Below are 21,491 nucleotides of genomic sequence, written 5' to 3' on the forward strand. Positions count from 1 at the left end.
GATAGATAGATAGATAGATAGATAGACAGATAGATAGATAGATAGACAGACAGATAGATAGATAGATAGATAGATAGATAGATAGATAGCCCCCACCACTGCAATTTTGTTTATTTCTATTTATATAGTGAAGATGCTTTTGCAATATTACTTATATTATGGTCACTTTACATTACAATACTTTAAAAAAAAATCAAAACTGATTGAGCAGAGGCCCAAATATCCAGACTCTAAAACATTCTCGTAAAGCTACTTGATAACTCCCCCCAAAAGTTTAATTCCCACAATGCAATGACAGCCAGTCTCTGGAAATAGACCCACACACGACTACATGTCTGCACTTCACCCTGTAAACCTCACTAAAGTGTCAAGGACATCCTTCCTCTCTGTCTGCAGCACTTTCAACAAGCCGGGCCAGGAAAGGTCTGACAGTTGTTTCAAATATTTGAACAAGCTGAGAAACAGTCGATCAAACATTCACCAGCCACTTCAGCACCGGTATCGCAAACAGAGGGAGGGAATAAATCAAAAGTCTACAAGCCTATTACTTGAATTGTTTGACACATTAACATGTACAGGTATTGTACACAAACGCAAACTCACAAATGTAGCCGGAGTGCAGAGTGGCGACCACCTCTCCAGCTGTTTACGTTACTGTGTTTTATGAGGTGCTGCTTCTCTCCACCTTATATCTGTGGTCAAATGAATGTCTGCATTTTCCTCTCCATCTTTTTTTCTATGCGTTCTCCTTCTTTCTCTTTTCTCTGGCCGGCAGCTGCAGGAGAAACATCTAAAGAAACTGTTTAAACTGCTTTGACTCTTTCTCACTTTTATACCCCCCCACCACACTCTTCTTCACTGACTGGGTCAGGTATTTACACAGAAACATATGTAAGGTTTCAGTGTTGGACCACCCCAGAGACAGCTTTAAATAAACTTTCTTAAACCAACACTTAAATAAAAAAGTCCCTTGTTTCTGTGTCTCAGTATTTGTTTTCTGCATTTTGCTTTCCAGTAACAACTCTTTACTCCCAATCCAATCAGCTGCTGCATCCAGTGGATGTGTCCAATCCTCAGACATGTTGATTTGCTTTTTCCCCTGTTTTGTTTCTAACACTATCTTATGTTCTTAAGTTTATTCAGCTGCTCTGACAGGAAAAACAAATCATTTTTCTCTGTCATCAATGCAATTGTGCCAGAAATCTTGTTTTGTAAGGAATATGCTAAGTTTTTCTGTTTCCTTTCCTCAATCTTCCTCTTATCTGTTCCCAATCACTGTTTCAGATATCAAACAACTCAGCAGTAAGCACAGATGACCAGAACGAGAATGGAAATTGGGTTAAAGTGAAAGGAAGAAAGAAGAGAGTTGGAGATGACAAATAGAAAAAAAAGGAAGATCAATTATTTTCTACACATGTGACATGAGGATAAAGAGGAGGTTCAGCTGCTTTACTCTGCTGGAGAAATGATCTTTTCCCTGATTGGTTCATTTCCTAAATCTGTCCTCGCTGTCCTGTGTCCGTCTGTTGACCGACACAGACCAAAGACACGGGAAGAGAAGAAGAAACAAGCGGGAAACTCCTCATAGTCAAACTTTAATATCTGGACATAAACATCAAAGCTTGAAGACATCCAGTGTGGATGTTTTTCACCGTCCCCTCGTCTTCACCAGGTATGTTTCAGACATTTTAGATTCCTGGTTTCACCTGTTTTCTCTGTAAATAGTTTCAGGCAAGCTTAGATCATATTATCATGAACTTGGTCTCACACTGAACATCACTCTGCCTTAGTTACCATATTAAACTACCTGGTTTTAGACTGTGGAACACAGAGCAGGTCTGTAGCATGATAATAATAAAGAAAGAATAATAATAATGAATAAATGAATAAAAGACAAAACAAGACTTATACACTGCTTTTTGTTTATTTCCTTACACGATTTTAACGACAGAATAAATGGTAAGTTTGCAGTGTGCCGGTATATTTCTGTCTTTAATTCAGGCTCTTGGTCACGTTTTATCCAACGATGATGAAGAGTGGAAAACATCTTCCTCTGCAGGACGGTTTCTCAAGTAGGAAGTCATCTGTCTTTGGTATTTATAAGGAAAGAACAGACATTTTGGGCTTTTTCCAGTGATTCTGACAAGTCATTTTTTACAATGATTCAGGTGAAATAAATGTGGCTTTCAGGGAGAAAAAGGATTTCACTCAAGTGTCGCGCTCAAAAGTTTGAGGATTTTAAAGGCTCCCTTCATCTAAACAGGACATGGCACATATATAAAATTCATACAAGAGGAATATACGTCTTGTTTTTGACACAAAATGGATCATTGACGTGTTAAATAGCATCAAACGCTGATATGGTTCATATTAATCACAAACGCTGTGTTTAAAGTTACAGACGAGGTCGTGTACTCAGCTTACACTGTCACATCCTTTCAGAGCATGTGAAGATGGATTCAGTCGTAGCTGGAGTACGACAAGATTTTGTTTATAAAATGAGTCTCCAGATTAACTTCTGTCCATGTTGAGCACTTTTAATCCAGAGGAGTTTTTAATCTTTTGGTTTTGTGTGTGTGTGTGTGTGTGTGTGTGTGTGTGTGTGTGTGTGTGTGTGTGTGTCTTCTGCTTTAGCTCAGAGCACTGAACAGAGCTGAGCTCCCCCATCTCTTTGGATATCAGCAATTTAAGTGTATTTATAATTGAATATCCACGGCTGACTCCAGAGTAAAGCTTGGGCCGTGTTTCTCCAGCCAACATTATGAATCATCTAAATTTCTGCAGTTCCACTTAATTTAACTTCCGAGGACAGAAGCCTACTTTTACTTTTCATGTCACAGTTTGTCATGACCTTATCTCGTCTATTTCTGTGTGAAACAATCTTTTGCTCTAAAACAGTTTTGCACTAGATAAAAAATGTCATTGATGATGCATATTTCTCTTTTTATTTCTCAGAACCACAACATTCATCCATCCTCTTTAACCAATGGACAGTCCTCCTGACAACATCAGCTCCAGCGAGCCCCTCCTGACTCCAGACCTGACTAACTGCAGTGCCTGGAAGCAGCAGTGGGGGGCGCCACACTTGCACAGGCTAGCCCACCTGGATGTGCAGCTGTACCGAGACTTCTACGCCCTGTGGGTCGCTCTTATGGTGAGATACAACAACACCACAATGTTTCTGCAGAAACCTTTTTGGAAAATGATTAGGATTGGTTTTGGAGTTTCATGTCAAATATCAAAATATTGCTTGTCTACAAAAAACAGTTTAGTCCTTCTAGAGTACTTAAATATTTTTTAAGTTGTCACAAATATTATATTTATTCAGCCATTTTTCAGTAGTTACTCAGGAAAATAAGAAAGATTAAAATACACAGAGCGCGTAGTTTTAATAATAGTAATATAATATAATATTAAACTCTATCTAAATTGCACCTTATTTCAAAACACAGTTACAAGGTGCTTTACCATTTAAAAAACTGAGAGTCCATCCCTCTGCTGCAGGTGTGTAACTGTCTCATGCTGGTGGTCGGTGTTGTGCTCAACTCTTTGGCTCTCTACGTCTTCTGCGGGGTCTCAACCCACTCCTCCGCCTCTGTGGTTTACACCATGAACTTGGCTGTAGCCGACCTGCTGGTGGCGCTGTCACTGCCCGCTCGCATAGCCCTGTATCACAGCGGAGGGAGCTGCGTGGCTTGCTCCTACGTCCACACCTTCAGCTACTTTGTCAACATGTACTGCAGCATCCTGTTCCTGACCAGGTGGGTGGGTCACGACATTACTCAGCGTTTAAAACATTTGTACCTTCTTCTTTTCCCTATGACTGCACTCCCTTCGTTTTCTCAGCATCTGTATAGATCGATACCTCGCTGTCGTCCACGCGTCCGGCACCCTCCATCGATGGAGGACCGCAGGGGCAGCCAGGTGTGTCAGCGCCGCAGTGTGGCTCATAGCAGTGGTGGTCACCTACTCTTTTCAGGTGATGACAAGCACAACACACTGAAGCTGCTACCAGACATGCACTGAACTCCTTAAAAGCTCCTGACCCCCCCCCCCCCCCAAAAAAACTAACAAATATCTCCTGCAACACCCCTCCTCTGAACGCTCCGGAGTATCTGAGCAAAGAACCTCCGGCTGCATTATTCAGGTGTGAAAGGGACCCCTGGAGGAGTCCGGACACAATTCTGTTGACGTTCTCCTGTGGTCATGTCTGAAAGCAGATAGGGATAAAATGTTTTAAATATATGCATATACAGGGTCGGCCAACAAGAAAAGCCGAAGAAACACTTTTAAACTTAATACCTGGTCATCTCTCCTCCTCTCTCCAGACCACAGCGTTGGGGTTCAGCTCCTCCTGCGTGCTCCTCCCCGCCCTCTTCTACCTCACCATCCTGGAGTTCGCCCTCCCCCTCCTGGCTGTGGTGGTCTTCACCCTGCGCGTCGCCTGTTTCCTCACCTCCAGCCACGGCCTGATGCCGCAGCAGAGCAGGGCGAGGAGGGCCCGTGCCGTCAGGCTTTTGGCTGCCGTCCTTGTGGTCTTCACCGTGTGCTTCACGCCCTTCCACGTGCGCCAGGTGCTGGTTTACTTCCGGGTCAAGGTCGGTGAGGAGTGGCTGGGCCAGGAGGCGGGGCACGTGCTGGCCTATCACATCACGGTGACCCTGAGCAGCCTCAACAGCTGCCTGGATCCAGTGGTTTACTGCTTTGTGACGGACAGCTTCAAGAGAGTGTGGAGGACAAGGAGGAGGGGAGGGACGGAGTGGGAGGCTGGGCAGTCGAGTGGTGGCGGGGGAGAAGGGGAGAGGAACTCAGTGAATAAATGTTCAGGGGCGGTGCTGGCGATAGCTCACAGTGTGGCCACTCTCACCCTCACCAGCAGGCCCCTGTCTGCAGCCAGCGTGGACCAGTCTGCTTAGACCAGACAGCCTCCCCCTGGATGAGTACAACATGAAACTACCCTCTTAAGTCTGGTTGGGGACCTCGGAACGGCTGATGTGGGGGCCCCCCAGTTCCCTTTTTTCCCTGTGGCCACAAAAGCTTCTTAAACGCCCCTGGTTATAGCAACAACTGAGGAGACTGCAGAAGTTTAGTAGCTCCCAGGTTTTGTCACATTTTATACATTATTTTTTTCTCTTTATGAAATAAAAGTGTTAAAACCATAAGAATCATTTGGGAGATGAGCGATGACGTCAAGGTTCAAATATAGAATGGCATAAAGTCAGAGAGAGGAACAAACTTGAAGCAAAGCTCTCTTCAGACATATAAACACTTGACACAGTCTCTCCAGTCGTGCAGCCCTCTTTAATACCTCTGTTTATACACTCATGTCTGAGTGGAGGACTGGCGTCAGCGTCAGACAGAAAAGACAGCAGGGTGAGACTCAACACATTTTTCTGACACATCAGTGAAAACAATGATGTGGCTCCTAAAACATGTGGTCATCAGGAACAATCTGTCAACAGGACGCACGTAAACTGCTTTCTACAGAGTCAAATGTTTTATTATGGCAAGCTAAAGAGAATATTGCTTGTTTAGCTTCTTAATCGTTTCTTCAATTTGTTGTTTTTCTTTGAGTTTATGTTTTTATATATAAAAACCCAGTTGTGTCTAAAACCTCTGTACAGACAAATCTTTTCTTTTCTCTTCATCATTGGATCAATCAACTGAAATGTGCATCAATCAACTGAAATGTGCATCAATCTCTGAATAAAATCACTCAATCATCAGAGTGAGTTGGATTCACTCCAGCAGAGGTCAGTGTTTCACCACAGCAGCAGGAGCAGCTGTAATAAGCAAACCACACGATAATCTCACCATTTAACGAGAAATCATAACATTTATCACTTCACAGTTTCAGCTATCGTCTCAAAATTGAATCTAAAATACAATTTAAAGTAAAAGTAAAGCTTTAACTGGTGGAGCTCATATCTCCAGTCCTCTAGTCCTCTTAAAGTCTTGCTTCCCCCCCCTCAGTCCTCTAAATATGCCTGATTTTTTTCATCCAGAATGAATTATCCTCTTGAAAATTATCAAAATATGTCCTACCTCACAATTAAGGCTGGATCTGTCCATTTGTTCATATCCACACCAAAATGTAATGGGCTCTTTTTTGTTCCCTGTTCCATCCTTCTACCAAGTATCGTCGAAATCTGTTTTGCAGTTTTTCTTAAATGCTGCTCACAGACACACAAAAGGACAACGGATGGGAACACAACCTCCTTTGATGGAGCTAATAATCTAAAATGCAGTGAATATATTAGAATGTCTCATTATGGACATGGTTTAGTTTTACTGGTGATAAACCAGATAAGAGCTGTTCAGGTTAATTAATTTTAAGTGAAGTGTCACTGGCAGCAGGCGTCGAGTCATTAAATTGAGTGGCATCTCCCTTTAATCCCCCCAGAGTGCTAACAGGTCATTACAGTTCATTTGGCGTAATGCTATGGGCCTGTAAGGCCTGTGTTTCCTCCTCTAGTTTCTATGTATGGACAGAGAGCGGGGCTGTGAATCTGTGTGAGACAGGAATCTGATTCGGCAGGAACCTGTTTTTTCTCAATCACCATCTCTTCTCTCCACGGTCTGGCCACACAGCAGCATGGGAAGTCGGTCGTCTGCTCTCGGGATGCTGACTTAGGAGGTTTCGACTTGAGAAAACGGAGAAAACAGGTCCTGAAAGTGCAGAGCAGCAGGTTCTGTCACCACAGACATGGAGACGTGTTGTTAACCTCTGAAGTGCTGATCCACTCACAGCTGACTGTTCATTTCCATTTCTTCTGTTGAGTTCTTTCTAAATGCTGCTTTTTCTTAAGAAAGGCAAACTGAAATGTTTTTGCAGGCATTCCCCATTACATATATGAATTCAAATTCATTAATACTTTTAGGGGAAGTTATTAGCACTTACTTTATGTTGTAGTAAGGTTGAAAACAAATCTTCAACAATTTCTAACCTTCTGAATTCATGAATCTTTAGATATTACATTATATGCATGTTGTTTCTAAATAGTTAAATGTTTGACCCAGTTTCGACCATAAATCTTGTCTGGTGATACCCAGATAATTAATGTAAATAATGTAGTGCACATTCTAAAATTGCTTTTCTGGTAACATATTCAATCTGTCTGAACTAAACCAAACAGAGAATTAATGTATAGAAATATATGTGAAGGTCATTATCATGATATGAATTTCCTACACACACTGTAGTAGTGATTTGTTCTCCAGCTGAGAACAGTCTGATGATGCAGACATAAAACGCTGTCCTCACTTTTACCACATGAAATGATTCAATAACAAAAGCAAGAAGTTTCTATTTCTTCTTTAGTCTTGTTTTCTTTTGTGGTGTGTTGCCATTGTGCTTTCATTTTTTATTTTCCTGATGATGAGATTGAAAAAGGTTCAATAATGAAATGAGTCGTTCTTTTTTAACTTCTGAACAGATTTAAGAGGTGAGTTTCATACAGTGTTCATCCAGAGTCCTACATATGAAGGCTCAAGCATATTTACAGAACACAGAGATATATATATATGTATATATATATATATATATATATACACAGTCTTTATATAGAAAACAAAACTACTAACAAAAATAATCATCTTTTTCATAGCAGCAAAAAAGAAGAAACTAAAAGAGAAATATGTATATTTACATCATTTTTTTTCAAATAACAAGGCATATTATATATATAGTACACTGCGCATACTTGCTTTCCCATTCTTTAAGTATTTTTCTTGATTTAATCTCTGTGAAGATCCGAAATATTTAGGCATTTCTCCATTGTTAACACAGTTCACTGGAGGCAGAGCCACCCACACACACACACACACACACACACACAGTTCGACCAGGTCGGACTGACTGCGTGGCCGCTGTGCTGCTGCCACCGACAGCTGCTGGCTGGAAATAAGAAAACAGCGTCACATTCGTTCAGTGATCAGGACGGTGGAGCCAACATGGCTGCCACTGAAAAAAGTGCAAAGGCCAAACTCTTTTGTTTGTGTGTGTGTGTGTGTGTGTGTGTGTGTGTGTGTGTGTGTGTGTGTGTGTGTGTGTGTGTGTGTGTGTGTGTGTGTGAGACCCTGCCTAAAGTTTAAAGAACAGATACAAAAACAAAAAACACGTTTTCTAGTTGAGTTAAAACACCAGAACAGAGACGAACAGACTCATAAGTAAGCTCCGGTATTGCAGCCTTTGATTCCAGAGTTAAGTGTAAACCAGGTGATTGCAAAAAACAGAGAACAAGAACCAAAGTACAAACACCGAGATGACATTTTTACACACATCCTTGCTTTTTTCTTTGCGTGAGCAGCGGTGACACGACCGCTCACACGTGCAAACAAACACACATTTCTCCGTCCACTTCTGAACCCTCTCCTGTAACACTAAATAGAATAAGTTTTAATTTACTCTTTTGGAAACTATAATGGAAAGTGTCCTTTATAGATAGGAAAACTTAAAAATAAATATGTACAGTTATTTTTTTTTCTTTCTTATACAACACAATTCTACTGTTTTTGTTTTGTTTTTAACTTATGTGCAAGTTCTGTGCAACGTCAGACCCCCTCCGCTCGTCAAACATCAAAACTAAAAAAGGATTTCCGCTGAAATCAACTCACATTCACTGACTTTTTTTCAAAAATAAAGAGAAAAATTTAAGTCACCAGATGGAATCAAAAGGTAAGAACTCAATCTCCCAGCAGGCCGAGCGGCAGCCGCGCTGCCTGAACATTCCAGAGTCAACAGTAAGAAGGCTTGGGATATTAAGAGTAACACCCCCTCCAAGGAAAAAAAGAAAAAAGGAAAAATCAACTTTCCACTGCATTGGAACTGAAACGCTCAAGTTGCACTTCAAGTATTCACGGCTTGGAGTTTCTCGCTGACACTTTTAACAAGGAGCGTCACACACGTCTCGTCTGAAACTTCACTCATAAATGTGCAAAACTGTAAAAAAACACATGCTTGTTAAAAGTGTACTGACCCACACCAAGCACAATGCTTCAGCTAAAAGAGTACATGTTGGTCTTTTTTTTTTTTTTGAAACACATTTAAGTCCAAAAAAAGACACAAACATCCAGCCATGCATTGGAAAATACATCCCTGACCTATGAGGACAACAAGTAAAGAGATCGAGTGAGTTGTACAGAGTCGTACTTTGGTGTTCCACACATGCACTGTCGCTGTTGTTGCATGCAAACCTCCAAAACCCAAAGTCTGTTTTTTTATCTTCATGTTTGTCCACAAACTGAAGCTGTGTGTCCTTTTTTTGTTTGTTTTGTTTTAATACAGAATGTTTTATTGCCGTAGTGGTTCCAGAAGCTGTGAAAAACCCACAGCACCTGCACCTCCTCCTCTTTGACATCGTCCCAGAACTACAGCAAGAGCAGTGTCGACCTGGGAAGCAAATATATTCCTTCTCCTCTCCACTCTGCTCTGCTCTGGGACTGACTGAATGTACCTGAAATTATGGAAGGAATCTAGTTTGTTGTAAAAACTCTGTAACAGCATCCACCCAGAAAAAAATAACAACAATCAATAAATTCTCTCCTAAAACCCCAAAACATCTGCACTAAAATCTGGTATACACACTCAAATAAAATATGCTTTCATTGTTAAATGAACCCACAGCAATTTACATCTCGATTCCTTTGATTTGCATGTTTCAGCTGATTGAGCTGAAAGGAAAACTGACCCAGATCCACGGCCTTTCACCCTGACAGATGCAGGAAAAACCCCTGCAACAAACAACCCTGCTCTGTCCGCAAAAAAACACGCTGTCCAACACCCGGCTGATTAACTACGGCCGATATTGCGACAAACCACCTGATTTGTCAGAAAACAAATAAAATCTTCTTTTCCCCTCCGAATGTCAAGCTTACTTTTACCCGTCCAGCATCGTCAGCGAATGAAACATTCCAAAGACAAAGGTCATTTAACCTCAAGGGTTTACACTCAACAATAATAAGTACAATTAAGAGATTATTGCATCATGTATCCCCTCGAATCAGTTTCACCGCTCTGCACTGATGTTAACAAGGTTGAAGTTAAACTCAACTCAGCAGTTTTACTTCCTCATCCATCATCACATCTCTGATTGCCCTCATTAAACAGCACATGCAGACGATTTACTCTTTTTGAATTAGGGACGCAATGAAGAAAAAAAGGTTTTGAGAATAAAGTTGTGATATTACCAGAGTAAGTTCATAGATTACTTTTTTGGGGCATTGTTTTTGTAAAACTTGTTTTGTGTAATATTTTCATATTTTTGTAAAATTGTAATATTACGACTTTATTCTTGTAAAATTAAATCTTTTCTCATATTGACTCAATCATCTTGGAATTACGCCTTATTTTCACAATATTACAACTTTATTCTGGAACTCTTAGAATTGTTTCCCCTTCAATTGCCTCTAATACTGCTTAATGCAAAATGGATCAGAACCATCTTCAGTGAATTTAACTGTTTGGTTCAGGAAATAAATGTTTTTCATTCAGGGTAAATTTTGTGTTTTTATGGAGGGAAATTTAGATTTTTCCATAAAGTGAAGTTTTTCATTTTGCTAAATGATTGGGTCTTCAGGGTCAATTAAAAAAAGGGAAATCTGCCTCACTGGCTTATTCTGAATCAACGCAAAGTTAAGACAATTGAGATGATTTTCATTTTTCTAAAGTTTGAACATTAAAAGTGTCTATAATAAATATGAAGCTAATACCAGCAGTCTGATAGCTTAGCTGAGCATTAAGACTGGAAACAGGGGGAAACTGTTAGCCTGGCTCTGTCCAGAGACAAAAAAAAACTTGCCTACCAGCACCTCAAAAGCTTATTGATTAACATTCAATTAAATCTTTAGTTTATTCAACATGCACAAAAACACAAAGTGTTGGTAGTCAGACTTAATGATCATTGGACAGAGCCAGCCAAATGAACCAGCCGCTGAATGTAGCTTGAACTGAACTAATATCTGGCCTGTTAAAATGAAACCAAGGATCCTATAGCAGAACCACAATCCTCCATCCTCTCTCTCTTACATCACATGGGCCCCAGAAACCTGATGATTATTTGTATTCTTTGAAAGAACCAGGATCAGTTCTAATATGCTTGTGTCCCATTGCAAACACTGGTCATTACTGGTTGAGTCACTGGATCCACTGGAACAGAGGAGCGTCAGGAAACAAACAAATCCAACCCCCAAAAAGATCTCAGAGAGGATTGCAACCAAACGCTCTCTAACTAAACACTGCAACACTTTTATCGACAATGGCTCAGCTAATGTGCACTTCTTGACAAACATTGTGTTAAGAGCATTTTCTAAAAAGAATTAAGCAAAGTAAAAGGAGAGAGAAACTCTTCTCCTGTGCTGTTTGGTTGGTCTCTCCTCCGCTCCTCTAACATGCAGCATGTAGGTTAGTCTGATTATCCAAAATTAACAGAAGCATCATTGTTATTTTCTCTGAGTCCTCAAAAAATCATGAAAATAGAATTTTTGGATTGTAATGCCCCTGTTTGCTGCACAAATTGCATCTTTGCTCTTTCTTTCCTGGAATTTCACTCAATATACATCGGCACTCTTTTATTTTTGTTCCTAACTCTCAGTATTAACAGGCAACTTAACACAGAGCCATGCAAATATTGTCACCTTTGCCCCAGAGTGAAAGCTGAATTTAAGATGTAAGCCCCTCTGCCATGTGACGGAGGGCAAAAACAGATCAGGCATTCAAAGTGGAGGCTCCAGATCAATAATTTCCCGGGTGAAACAGGCTTCGGGCTCTTAGTTTCAGAAATGCCACTTCCAAAAGTCTCCAGAGTCTTAAAGCTACTGTCGCTGAGCGCCCGCAAAACCGAGTGTGTTCATTTTGGTGACGCCAAGTCAGCACGCACACAGTCTCTTGTCGATCCACATCAGAAAGCAAAGATTCCATCGATCCGATTCCACAGCGAGGAAGAACAATATTTCTTTAAATGATTGCAGCTTCGAAGACTAATGTTCATCAACAGCGTTCATTATTCAGGTGTTCATCTGATTCAGATGAAGAGGTGTGTATGTGCATGTGAGAGTGAGTATGAATGTGAATCCCCTGAAGTTTCCTGTCCAGGCGGCTGCTCAGTAGCAACTCCTAGAGGCCCTGAGAGACAGAGAAGACCTCTCCTAAAAGCAACACTATGCAACTACTTCACATTACGATACGACTTCAGAAAAATTTAGACGGAACTCTGATTTGTGAAAAAGGGTCAATGCTGCCTCTTTCATTCTCACTCGGCATCCTGAACGCCTCCTGTCACTGTATGTGACTTTGGTTTTTACAATCTCAATCTCGCAGTTTAAATTGAATTTAAACTGGAAGCAAGTCTAATTAAATCTCTGATCAATGTCCAATATTCAACCAGAAAACTTTCCAGAAACACTTTGGAGCTTGTAACAGTGACAGCACGTCTTGTTGGGGAAGACGAGAGTCGTGAGGAATAAACACCTTTCTGCCATGTTTTAGCTCAGCAAGTGGGATTAAGCCATTTTTGTCTGCTTTCCAGATGTATTCACCACTTGTGGCTGCAGAGGGCGCTGATGCTCAGTAAAAGTGACATAGTGTTGCTTTAAAACCATGACCAGTGAATTACTCACTTCTGGGCGGTGTGAGGTTTGAGTGAATGGAATTTCGGAGACGGCTAAACAGCACTGGGACCAGAATGATTTTTTTTTTTAATTGGGTAAGTTGGTCTGGTATTACGCTGGTCCCACACCAGGTTGAGTGGTTTTCTACCCCCCCTTCTCTTCCATATGTCTGTAAACTCCAGCACAGCGAGGATGGAGGGTAAATCCTTTGGGCGTTTCCAACAGCATTGATGATTAAAATAAAATTTTGTTGTGTCTGCAGCAAAGTCTCTGTCACTTAAGCCAGCCAATCACAGGGCAGACTCGTTTTCCGTGTGACAGGAAGTGGTGGTGGTCGTGGCCTTCCCCTCCTTATTGAGTTTCAGGAAGCTGGGTTTCTCTATCACCACGGCTACGGCCGCGTTGCTGCTGTTGCGATTTTCCAGCGTCGTCAAGGCCCGTTTCTCTGAAGCTTTGGCCGATTCCCCCTCCCTGAGGATCACAGTTAAAATCAAGGAGTTAAAGGAATAGTTCAACATTTTAGGAAACAAGTAGCAGCTTATTTCTAAATAATAAATAAGTGTTTTTTTTCCTCACCCATTGTTAGGTGATGGGTAAATAACCAAAAAGCAAGCAGTGAAGAATCCAAGGAGGGAGCCCCCAGAGGCCACCAGGGGAATAACACGGACGCTGCCAACAGCTTCCACCACAGCACCGAGACCAGAGGCCACCATGATCTGACTGATGTACACCTGCGAAAATCACATTAGGATCAAACGACAAACTTTTTAGCAAACACACAGAGTGCAGTGTGGAAAACATGCATATCGATAGATTTTATGAAGACACACCTGGCACGATAAGATAGCACAGTCAATGCCAAAGCCTCTCCGGGAGTTACCAGGACTGTGCTGGATGTACTGCAGGAGACAGGAAGATAAACCTCGTGAATGACACTTTAATATGAGTTAAAAATATTTGAAATACAGAATCACAGAAGGGTCCAACAGGAACAGATCATTTTTCAGCAGGGGGTTAAGAAATAATAATATGGGTCATTGGTAATTATGTACAGGAGCAGGATGGCAAAAAAGGCCAATGGTTGTGTTTGGGATAAAGACGGAACATGTTAAGACAATACTTCAATACTAACTTTAGATTTAGAACTTATTTACAACGCCAGCTATCAATCTATCCTTCATCCGTACCTCTTTCATTTCGTGATACTGTCCTAACAGAGCGTATGGACAGTAGGAGATACTCATGGAGATGATGCCCATGGTACTGATCATCACCATGGCGACATACACATTAGGGAAGATTGCCATGATAGCAGTTCCTGTGAAGAGAAAGAAAAAACTGATCAATCCCAAAGCTACTTATTAGCTGCTCACGTGTATAAAGTATCTATCAAAGTACTGTGGTTCTTACCTATGGAGAATCCTAGTGTCCCCAGGATGTAGATGATCTTAATGCTCAGGTCAAAGTTGTCAAGGTATTTCTGAAGGAGAGCTGGAAGAGAAGGATGAGTTGACAGTTTAGTCCAGATGTGTTATTCTTCCAGGGCAAGTGAAGACAGTTGACCACATGATGTCACAGTTGTGTTGTTACCTGAGCATGTGGCAGCAGTCATGGCGTATATAACGAGTCCCCAACATCCCATCTGAACTCCTTTGTGATAGTTTTCCAGCAAAGTAGAGTTGGCAGGAGCCTGAGAGAGAAAAACAGGGAAGGTCATCAAAATGTCATCATATCATTTCAGATTTTTCTCAGCAGACACAAAGGGAAGAGATAGAACTCCACCTACGATTGTAAAATTTACCTTTTTTTTATGAATTTCCGAAAACTATTCTAAAGTAGTAAACTGCATCTTCTTTTAGACACCAACATGTTAACAGATTCCTTTTGGATTATAAGATGTTCATTATGATGAAATGATATGGTTTCTAACCAGCTTTCAAACACTTTCCATTCATCCAACTATTGATTATATGGTTAGTGTAATCTTCGGAACTCATATATGCATATTATCTATTCCCGCCTGTGTGTTTAGCTGCTCGTGGTCTTACGGTGGGATCTCCATGGTAGATGACTTGGCCCATGAAGTCGGTGAAGAAGACGGCCTCGGCGATGATGGAGAACCAGGTGAGCAGGTGACAGGCGCAGAGTCGCAGCAGCTCCGGGGGCATCTTCAGCATGGAGAGCCACAGCAGTCGCACAGTGGTCTCAACCTGAAGGGGGAAAGGAGGGGAGAATTACTACACAAAATACTTCCAAAACTGCACTGCTTTCCTACCAGTACATCAGGAGTAGCAGCTTATCAATAGTGTCATAGTCTATCATTCGACTAAATCCATCTGTCCGCTCCTCACCTCGCCCTCTTCGCTCTCTGTGTCTCCACTGGAGGAGTTGGTATTTCCGCTTCTGTGTCTGTTCCTCTGTCTGCTCCTCCTCCTGTGTCTGGCCTCCACCTCGTACAGGTCGTTCATGCTGCGAGACGGCTTGATGAGAAGAGCGGCGTTGGCGCGGCGGTAGCGGTAACGGTGGTTCCCTACCCGGCCGTAGTAGGAGAAGGTGCAGGAGGGCTGGCGGTAGAAGGTATGGCGGTGACGCGATTGCCTCATGGGAGCTCCGGTACTGGCAGCTGAAATGAGAGACGGATTATGAATTATACAATTCACAATTTAAAATATTTTTTAAAATAAGATTTCATTAAGATACGAACCTTTGACCATTCCAGCGCGGTGGGCCTGCCCTTTAGAGCTCAGGCTGTTGGTGTTAAGTCTATCAGCATTAGTTACACTTGCTAACAGCCGCCCGTTTAGCGTCCGCTGCTCATTGAGCTGGTTGTTGAGCAGCGCCTCCTGTCCGTCGTCGTTCTCCATTTCTTGTAAGAAAGCAGAGAGGCGGGAAATCCTGGGGCTGAGAGTGTTTGTTTGTTGGTTGTTGTTGTGGGGTCGGAGCAGGTCCTGGCTTCCTGCGCTGCTGCTGCGTCTGATGTTGGTAAACCGCAGAGGGGGAGTGCTGTGATTGGGGTTGAAGAAGGAGGAGGTTGTAGGTGGCGAGCCGTGATAGGGCGAGAGGCGGTCGGTGAAGATGGACGGCTCTATGTGGCACAAGAACAATGCATCATGGTCCAGGTGGTCGAGAGTGCTGTCAGCCATGGCGAGAACGCTGTCACTTTTACCTGAAGATAGAGAAGGAGAGGACTCAGTTTAGATGAGAGGATTTTGTCTTTGTTTCAACTTCTTTAAATGAATCAAAGTGGCCTCAAAAGGAATTTACCTCAAATGAGCCACTGTTTTAAAAGATGCTTGACATCATGAGGAAAGAAACCTTGAAAACACAGGACCGGATATCCCCGTCTTTACTTACTTCTTACAAGCTCCACCTCTAAAAAGTCCATGTCCATATCTCCCCGATCTGACATGTCATCTTCATAGGGGTCGTAGAGGTCGTAGCTGTCCATCGTTTCATCCTCTCCAATCATTTCCAACTTGGGAGCGAGGTGTCCTGCCCTGCCATTGGCCGAAAGTTGCTGGTTGGTGGGATCTGGGCTCTCCTGGTGAGAAAACAGTGAGAGGAGCGTGTTCTGAGAGGTAACGGAAAACCGAGGTCTTGCTTATTTTGAATTTTAAAATAGAAATTTGAAAGTACCTGATCCAGCCTGTCGTGTTGAGGAGAGTACTGCTGCTCCTCAATACTGAAGAGATGCAACACCACAGAGACAGAGAAGAGGATGGCAGCAAAGAAGAACAGGATCTGCTCTTGAGACTTGAAGATTGCTCCGAGGAAGGTGTGCGTCCAGTCTAAACCTCCGAGAGCGTAGCCGACTGCACCGCCAAGACCTGTACATGTGGTCACAGGAAGAGGTTCAGAGACAGATAGTGGCTACATGAGCATAAAAAAATCCATTCTCATATTCTTTAGTGTGTTTCTCGTTTCAATCCGACTGAGTGAATTCTTGTGTGTGTCGGACATCTGCCCATACCAGCTGAGGCAGCGTGGATGTTGAGCGCCATGTCTTGTTCCTCTGTGTCTGCCACATCTAGCAAATACGCTCGGATTGGTCCCTCCGTGGCATCCGCACAAAAGTCCAACACCACAACTCCCAGCACAGTGAGAACAATGCCGATCGGTTGTTTCCCCTGCTCGTCACCCAGTGACAGACCTGATGGAGAAAGATGGCAAATATTCAAATGTGTTTTTAATGTGGAGACAAGATCCAAGGACGTCAGCTCAACGCAATGTACTGCTTTTATTCTTTACCGACGGAGCAGTTCACTTGTTCAGAAACCAGATCACACAAGAACAAATCAAACTATAAATATGATTTAAAGGACAAAATAAAACAACAGTATGAGTCTTAGAATAACAGCCTTTAAGTGTCAGTGGTGGTTCAGAGTGAATGGGGAGGAGACAGATGTCGCAGATATACTGTGTATGAATTAAATGGTGAGTGTTTAACTTTAAGGGCCTTTACATATATATAAAAAATTAATGAATATAAAAGAAAGGACATTTAATGAATGGCAATTACAACACCAATAACATTATTTAATACGTTTTCCTGTTTTGTAATGCTGATGCAACTCTTGTCAGCACATGATCAATAGCTGATTTGTTACAGCTGCTGTCCCATATCAACACGCACGCACGCACGCACGCACGCACGCACGCACGCACGCACGCACGCACGCACGCACGCACGCACGCACGCACGCACGCGGATCACTGCGCATTTGTCATACTGCTTTGAATGATGTGTGTGACCTTGTGTGTGTCTTTACATCAGTGACCCGGTCTGAGCCTCGAGCTGCTCTGTGTCTGTGCGTCTGAGAGAGATGATGTGTGAATGTATGAGAATAGAGAAGAGACAAGGGACAGTGCTCGTGTGTGTGTGTGTGTGTGTGTGTGTGTTTCTGAGGGAGAGAAATATTAGAGGCAGTGTGACGCAGCATGACATCACAAACTCAAATCCATTAACATTAGGGACAAAAACATTCATAGAAGACAAAGTGTGTACTGTGTGTGTGTGCGTGTGTGTATGGGACAATGGAGGAGTCATACTACACACTAGCCAGGCAGACAGACAGGAAGTGAATTGTGATTGGTGGGAGAGGGGGAAGCAAACAGGAAGCATTTCCCTGTGAACTGCCTGCTCTTGTGTTCCCATATCAACACACAAACACACACACACACAGGTTACAACAGTTTTCTCATGTAGCACCGTGTTGTTCACACACATTCATACATATATAAATAAACCATGGAAATGTACATTTTGCCTCTTTTATTCTCCAATTTCTCTCATGGTGCAGGTGCAGGTCACAGGTCACCCCCTCTCTCTCAAACACACACACAGACACACACAGACACACACACACACACAGACTCCCTGGTGCCCTAGCACGAGTGCCAACCTCTGGGCAGAAGAAAGGAGGCAGATCAGAACAGAACTGAATGGAGCTGAATGGAATCTGCTGAAAGAAAACAGTTCACACTTTTGTTCTTGTTATTTATAACTTCTCTGATATTCGACTTCACTTTGTTCTATTCTACTCAGTCTGCTGTTGTTGTGCACGTGGATCATATTTGAATATGGAGCCTGTACATGTGGGCAAAGGCTAAAATCAGCAGAGACGAATGAATTTTGAGATACTCTCTTTAAGAGAGATGTTTGGGCACTAGGAACTTATTGATAGGACAGAATTTAGGAGTGAAAGGAGAAGAGACGGCTGAAGACAACCCCACCTACAGCTTCTGTAAGGGGCTAAAGACTACAAACTAGAAAGTGACCCAGTAAAGCGAATACCTCTGCCAAAGTCCAACAGCCCCCTTATGAAACCATGTGTAAATTCACTATAATAACTGTACCAATTTTCACACACTCATAAATATGTGTCTCCTAAAAATGTCTGAATGTTTTCATCAACTGAAGTGAAAAAAAAAGTTCCTGCATCCACACAAAAATTTTATGGATTATTTCCTGACCCAAACTCTATCCTTCCACCGGGTTTTGTGGAAATGCATGTCACAGTTTTTGCGTAATCCTGCTGACTAACACACAGACGCCTCCCACTTGTGATTACAATTCATACAATAGAGAACAACTCTACTTCCTGAGCTGTAGTAACAAGGTTCAGGAATGAAAAAGAAAAGGGACTGAAGAAAGAACAGAGTATTTGATGCCTTAACTTCAACATTATTCACAACATTCACACCACTGTCTACTTTCATGCGTGTGTGTATGTTCACACGTGTACTACAACAACATATGGCGAATTACAACCGGAGCTGCGTTGATAACTCTGGCCCAAGATCAATATCTTTGTGGTTTGACTGAGAGCTAATCAATTGGTTTGATTGGATTGGATGGAGATGACCTTGTAATGACATTTGAGTGACGTAATAACCGAGGATGACATCATTGCAAGGACGTGACACTCAAATCAGCGAAGCTTTTCACAACTGATGCTTTATTTCCTCTGTGGGCTGAGCGCATGCTGAGTGAAGCGACAGCGTTTCCCTCCGGGTTCATCAAACTCTCCAGTGGTTTAGATTACAGCGTTCGGCAGATGGCACAAAGTGAAATCATGTAATTTCAGACCAATATTCAACAACAACATAAGTGGAATCAGAATTGTGGGTTTCTGTTTGATATCTTTATGTAAATCAACTGCTCTTGTTTGAGTTGTAAACTGTGGCTGCAATCTTTAGTGGTTTAGAAAATCAAAATGATAAATTCTGTCATTTTTCAAGCAAATGTTATAAATACTTATGAGCTCTAGCTTCTGAAATGTGAGGCTTCGTGACGTTATGAATGGTTTTCAGATCTTGTATAGACAAAAGTGGTGAATTAATTAAAGGGAAATAACTGTTAGAGTAATCATTGATTAAAAATTCACCACAGAAATGTTAAACTGTATGAATGAATTAATGAATGGGGTGATTATGGGTTGAGTCACAAGTTTACAAAGACTATTGAAATTGTGATGTGTGTAAGATATATATCATAGCCTAACAATGTATTATTATATATAGACTCATGCTAACTGTGATTATTAGCACAGCTTATTATAATATTTAGCTCTTTTATGGTGTTTTATTCTGTTATTGTTTTAATGGATGTTTGTCAGTGGATGTCTATATCTTGAATTTTTTGGTCTTCTTTCAACGAAACCAAATTGCCTTTGCGATAAATACAATTCTATTGTTTTGTATTAAACAGTGAGATTAACACTGTCCGGGGCATCATGTAAGAGAGAAAAGGTGACAATTACCAGGCGAAAGAGTGAGAGAGACGTTTGTGACATAAACACTGTTCTTTTAAGTACACACTGACACACACTCACCTATCAGCGATCCATTCAGAAACAGAGCCACTCCGATCAGCGTGCCGATACAGAGAGCCAGGATGAACGGTCTCCTCCTGCCCCATCGCAGAGTGCAGCGGTCGCTGGCCGAGCCGATCAGAGGGGTGAACATGAGGCCAAGGACGGGACTGAGGAACCACGTCAGGCTGTAGTACTGCTCTGGAAGACCTGGAGACACAGAGACGGAGGACGGACAAGAGTATGAAGACTGTGAAGGGTGAAGAGATATGTATAGTTGAGTTGTTTCTATGATTTTAAGAGAGATTTTAAAAGATAACCTGTAAACAACTGAGGTTTGAGCACTAGATTTCTCTATATTCCACCAGGGGGAGCAAGTAACTTCCTAATTGAAGGAGTAAGAGTGGACAATTTTTTCTGATTGTTTTTAGATTAAAATTTTCAATTGGACTTTACAGACAGAAAAGCATATAAGGATTGGATTTACACATCATGAAAACTATTTCGCAACACAAATTTGAAAAAAAAATGCAGTGAAGTTGATTTGTATTTATAGGATAAGATACTTTATTATCCCCTCAGGCTCAGTATCACTGAATATAAGAGCCATAATCTCCCAACATACAGGAACTTTGCACTTCATTATAAAAACTGGCATGCTTGCATTTTGATTTTCTCAGTCATTTCAGTTCAGCTAATAATAAGAACAGATTGTAAATCATAATATGGTAAAACAACAACATTTCTATTTGAGAGCTACACGTGGTACGAGTGTTGCTGTAGTCACAGGTGAGGTACACATCAAAGTGTGTTTGTGTTGTCACCTCAGTTACCTAAGAGTTGACCTGCGGCTCAGTTTAAACCCACACAAAGAGAGAACGGAAGAAAGCCACGGCAACCGTTCACAACACGAGGATTTAGCCGGGGTCTATTGAGAGCATGTGTGTGAATGTTCACCCTGGATTATCCCACAAAGGGCGGCTCCATTGACTCCCGTGTGCGTGTCGATGCAGAGAAAATGAGCAGAAGAGTGATCGAGTTTCTCAGACTTTTGTGAGTAACGGACACAGAGACAAGCTGTCGTCCAGGAATATTGTGATTACCCGTCTGCTTGTGTCGAAAAGCTCAACTGGTGCATTAATAAACTTGATGCTGGTTGATGGAGGAGGAGGAAGAAATACATTTCATGTGTCCTCGTTACTGAACCCATGTCTAATTATTTTTGTTCCTGACCTTTCCACTGCTGCAGCTGAGGACTGCAAACACACGCTGCATGACAGGGTCTCAGATTAGACTTCAAGGTCAAGGGAAATAACTGATAAGTAAACAGACACACACACACACAGTATGCAGCCACATAATGGAAACACACACTGTACACAACACATGCTTTCAATACCTTCAAATTATATCAGATAACATCTTGTAAACCCATCACACACACTCCATCAACAACTCCTCATAAAAGTGTCAATTAGGACAAGGGACACACTATTTTAATAAATATTTATACGCACAGGAACATTCAACGTTAATTTGCTAGATTCTCATCTCAATATCTGTTTTACAAAA

General features: G+C 41.9%; 2 protein-coding genes across 4 annotated transcripts in view; one reads left to right on the top strand and one right to left on the bottom strand.

The window, feature by feature from the left end:
* The first annotated feature begins 1,529 nt into the window (after positions 1-1,529).
* On the top strand, positions 1,530-5,055 carry LOC109638776 (G-protein coupled receptor 20). 2 transcript variants are annotated; one of them, XM_069516877.1, is made up of 5 exons: positions 1,530-1,672; positions 2,956-3,154; positions 3,505-3,761; positions 3,847-3,979; positions 4,329-5,055. In XM_069516877.1, exons 2-5 carry the CDS (start codon positions 2,987-2,989, stop codon positions 4,914-4,916), a joined length of 1,146 nt encoding a protein of 381 aa, XP_069372978.1. In that variant the 5' UTR covers positions 1,530-1,672; positions 2,956-2,986; the 3' UTR covers positions 4,917-5,055. The 2 variants fall into 2 exon arrangements, with proteins under 2 accessions (XP_069372978.1, XP_019957468.2); XM_020101909.2 differs by lacking the exon at positions 1,530-1,672 and having other exon boundaries at positions 2,853-3,154.
* A 4,203-nt stretch (positions 5,056-9,258) lies between these two features.
* Positions 9,259-21,491, bottom strand: part of LOC109638835 (solute carrier family 45 member 4) — a 45,371-nt gene continuing 33,138 nt past the window's right edge. For both annotated transcript variants that reach the window (XM_020101999.2, XM_069516874.1), the window contains exons 4-16: positions 19,941-20,129; positions 16,577-16,756; positions 16,243-16,433; positions 15,961-16,147; positions 15,311-15,772; positions 14,958-15,229; positions 14,655-14,816; positions 14,197-14,296; positions 14,017-14,097; positions 13,794-13,924; positions 13,437-13,505; positions 13,183-13,337; positions 9,259-13,077 (exon numbers count right to left, since the gene is read on the bottom strand). In XM_020101999.2, coding sequence (XP_019957558.1) covers positions 12,897-13,077; positions 13,183-13,337; positions 13,437-13,505; positions 13,794-13,924; positions 14,017-14,097; positions 14,197-14,296; positions 14,655-14,816; positions 14,958-15,229; positions 15,311-15,772; positions 15,961-16,147; positions 16,243-16,433; positions 16,577-16,756; positions 19,941-20,129 — 2,360 coding nt within the window. In that variant the 3' untranslated portion in view covers positions 9,259-12,896. The remainder of the gene's footprint in view (positions 13,078-13,182; positions 13,338-13,436; positions 13,506-13,793; positions 13,925-14,016; positions 14,098-14,196; positions 14,297-14,654; positions 14,817-14,957; positions 15,230-15,310; positions 15,773-15,960; positions 16,148-16,242; positions 16,434-16,576; positions 16,757-19,940; positions 20,130-21,491) is intronic.

The sequence above is a fragment of the Paralichthys olivaceus genome, chromosome 20 (genome assembly GCF_024713975.1).
Source record: "Paralichthys olivaceus isolate ysfri-2021 chromosome 20, ASM2471397v2, whole genome shotgun sequence".
Lineage (NCBI taxonomy): Eukaryota > Metazoa > Chordata > Actinopteri > Pleuronectiformes > Paralichthyidae > Paralichthys > Paralichthys olivaceus.

What these genes read in the sequence shown, in the direction of transcription:
- LOC109638776 (XM_069516877.1), top strand. Translation starts at nt 2,987, where the DNA reads ATGGACAGTCCTCCTGACAACATCAGCTCCAGCGAGCCCCTCCTGACT. An exon ending in CCCTGTGGGTCGCTCTTATG is followed by an intron (nt 3,155 to 3,504) that starts GTGAGATACAAC and finishes CCTCTGCTGCAG; the next exon opens with GTGTGTAACTGTCTCATGCT. An exon ending in TGGTCACCTACTCTTTTCAG is followed by an intron (nt 3,980 to 4,328) that starts GTGATGACAAGC and finishes TCCTCTCTCCAG; the next exon opens with ACCACAGCGTTGGGGTTCAG.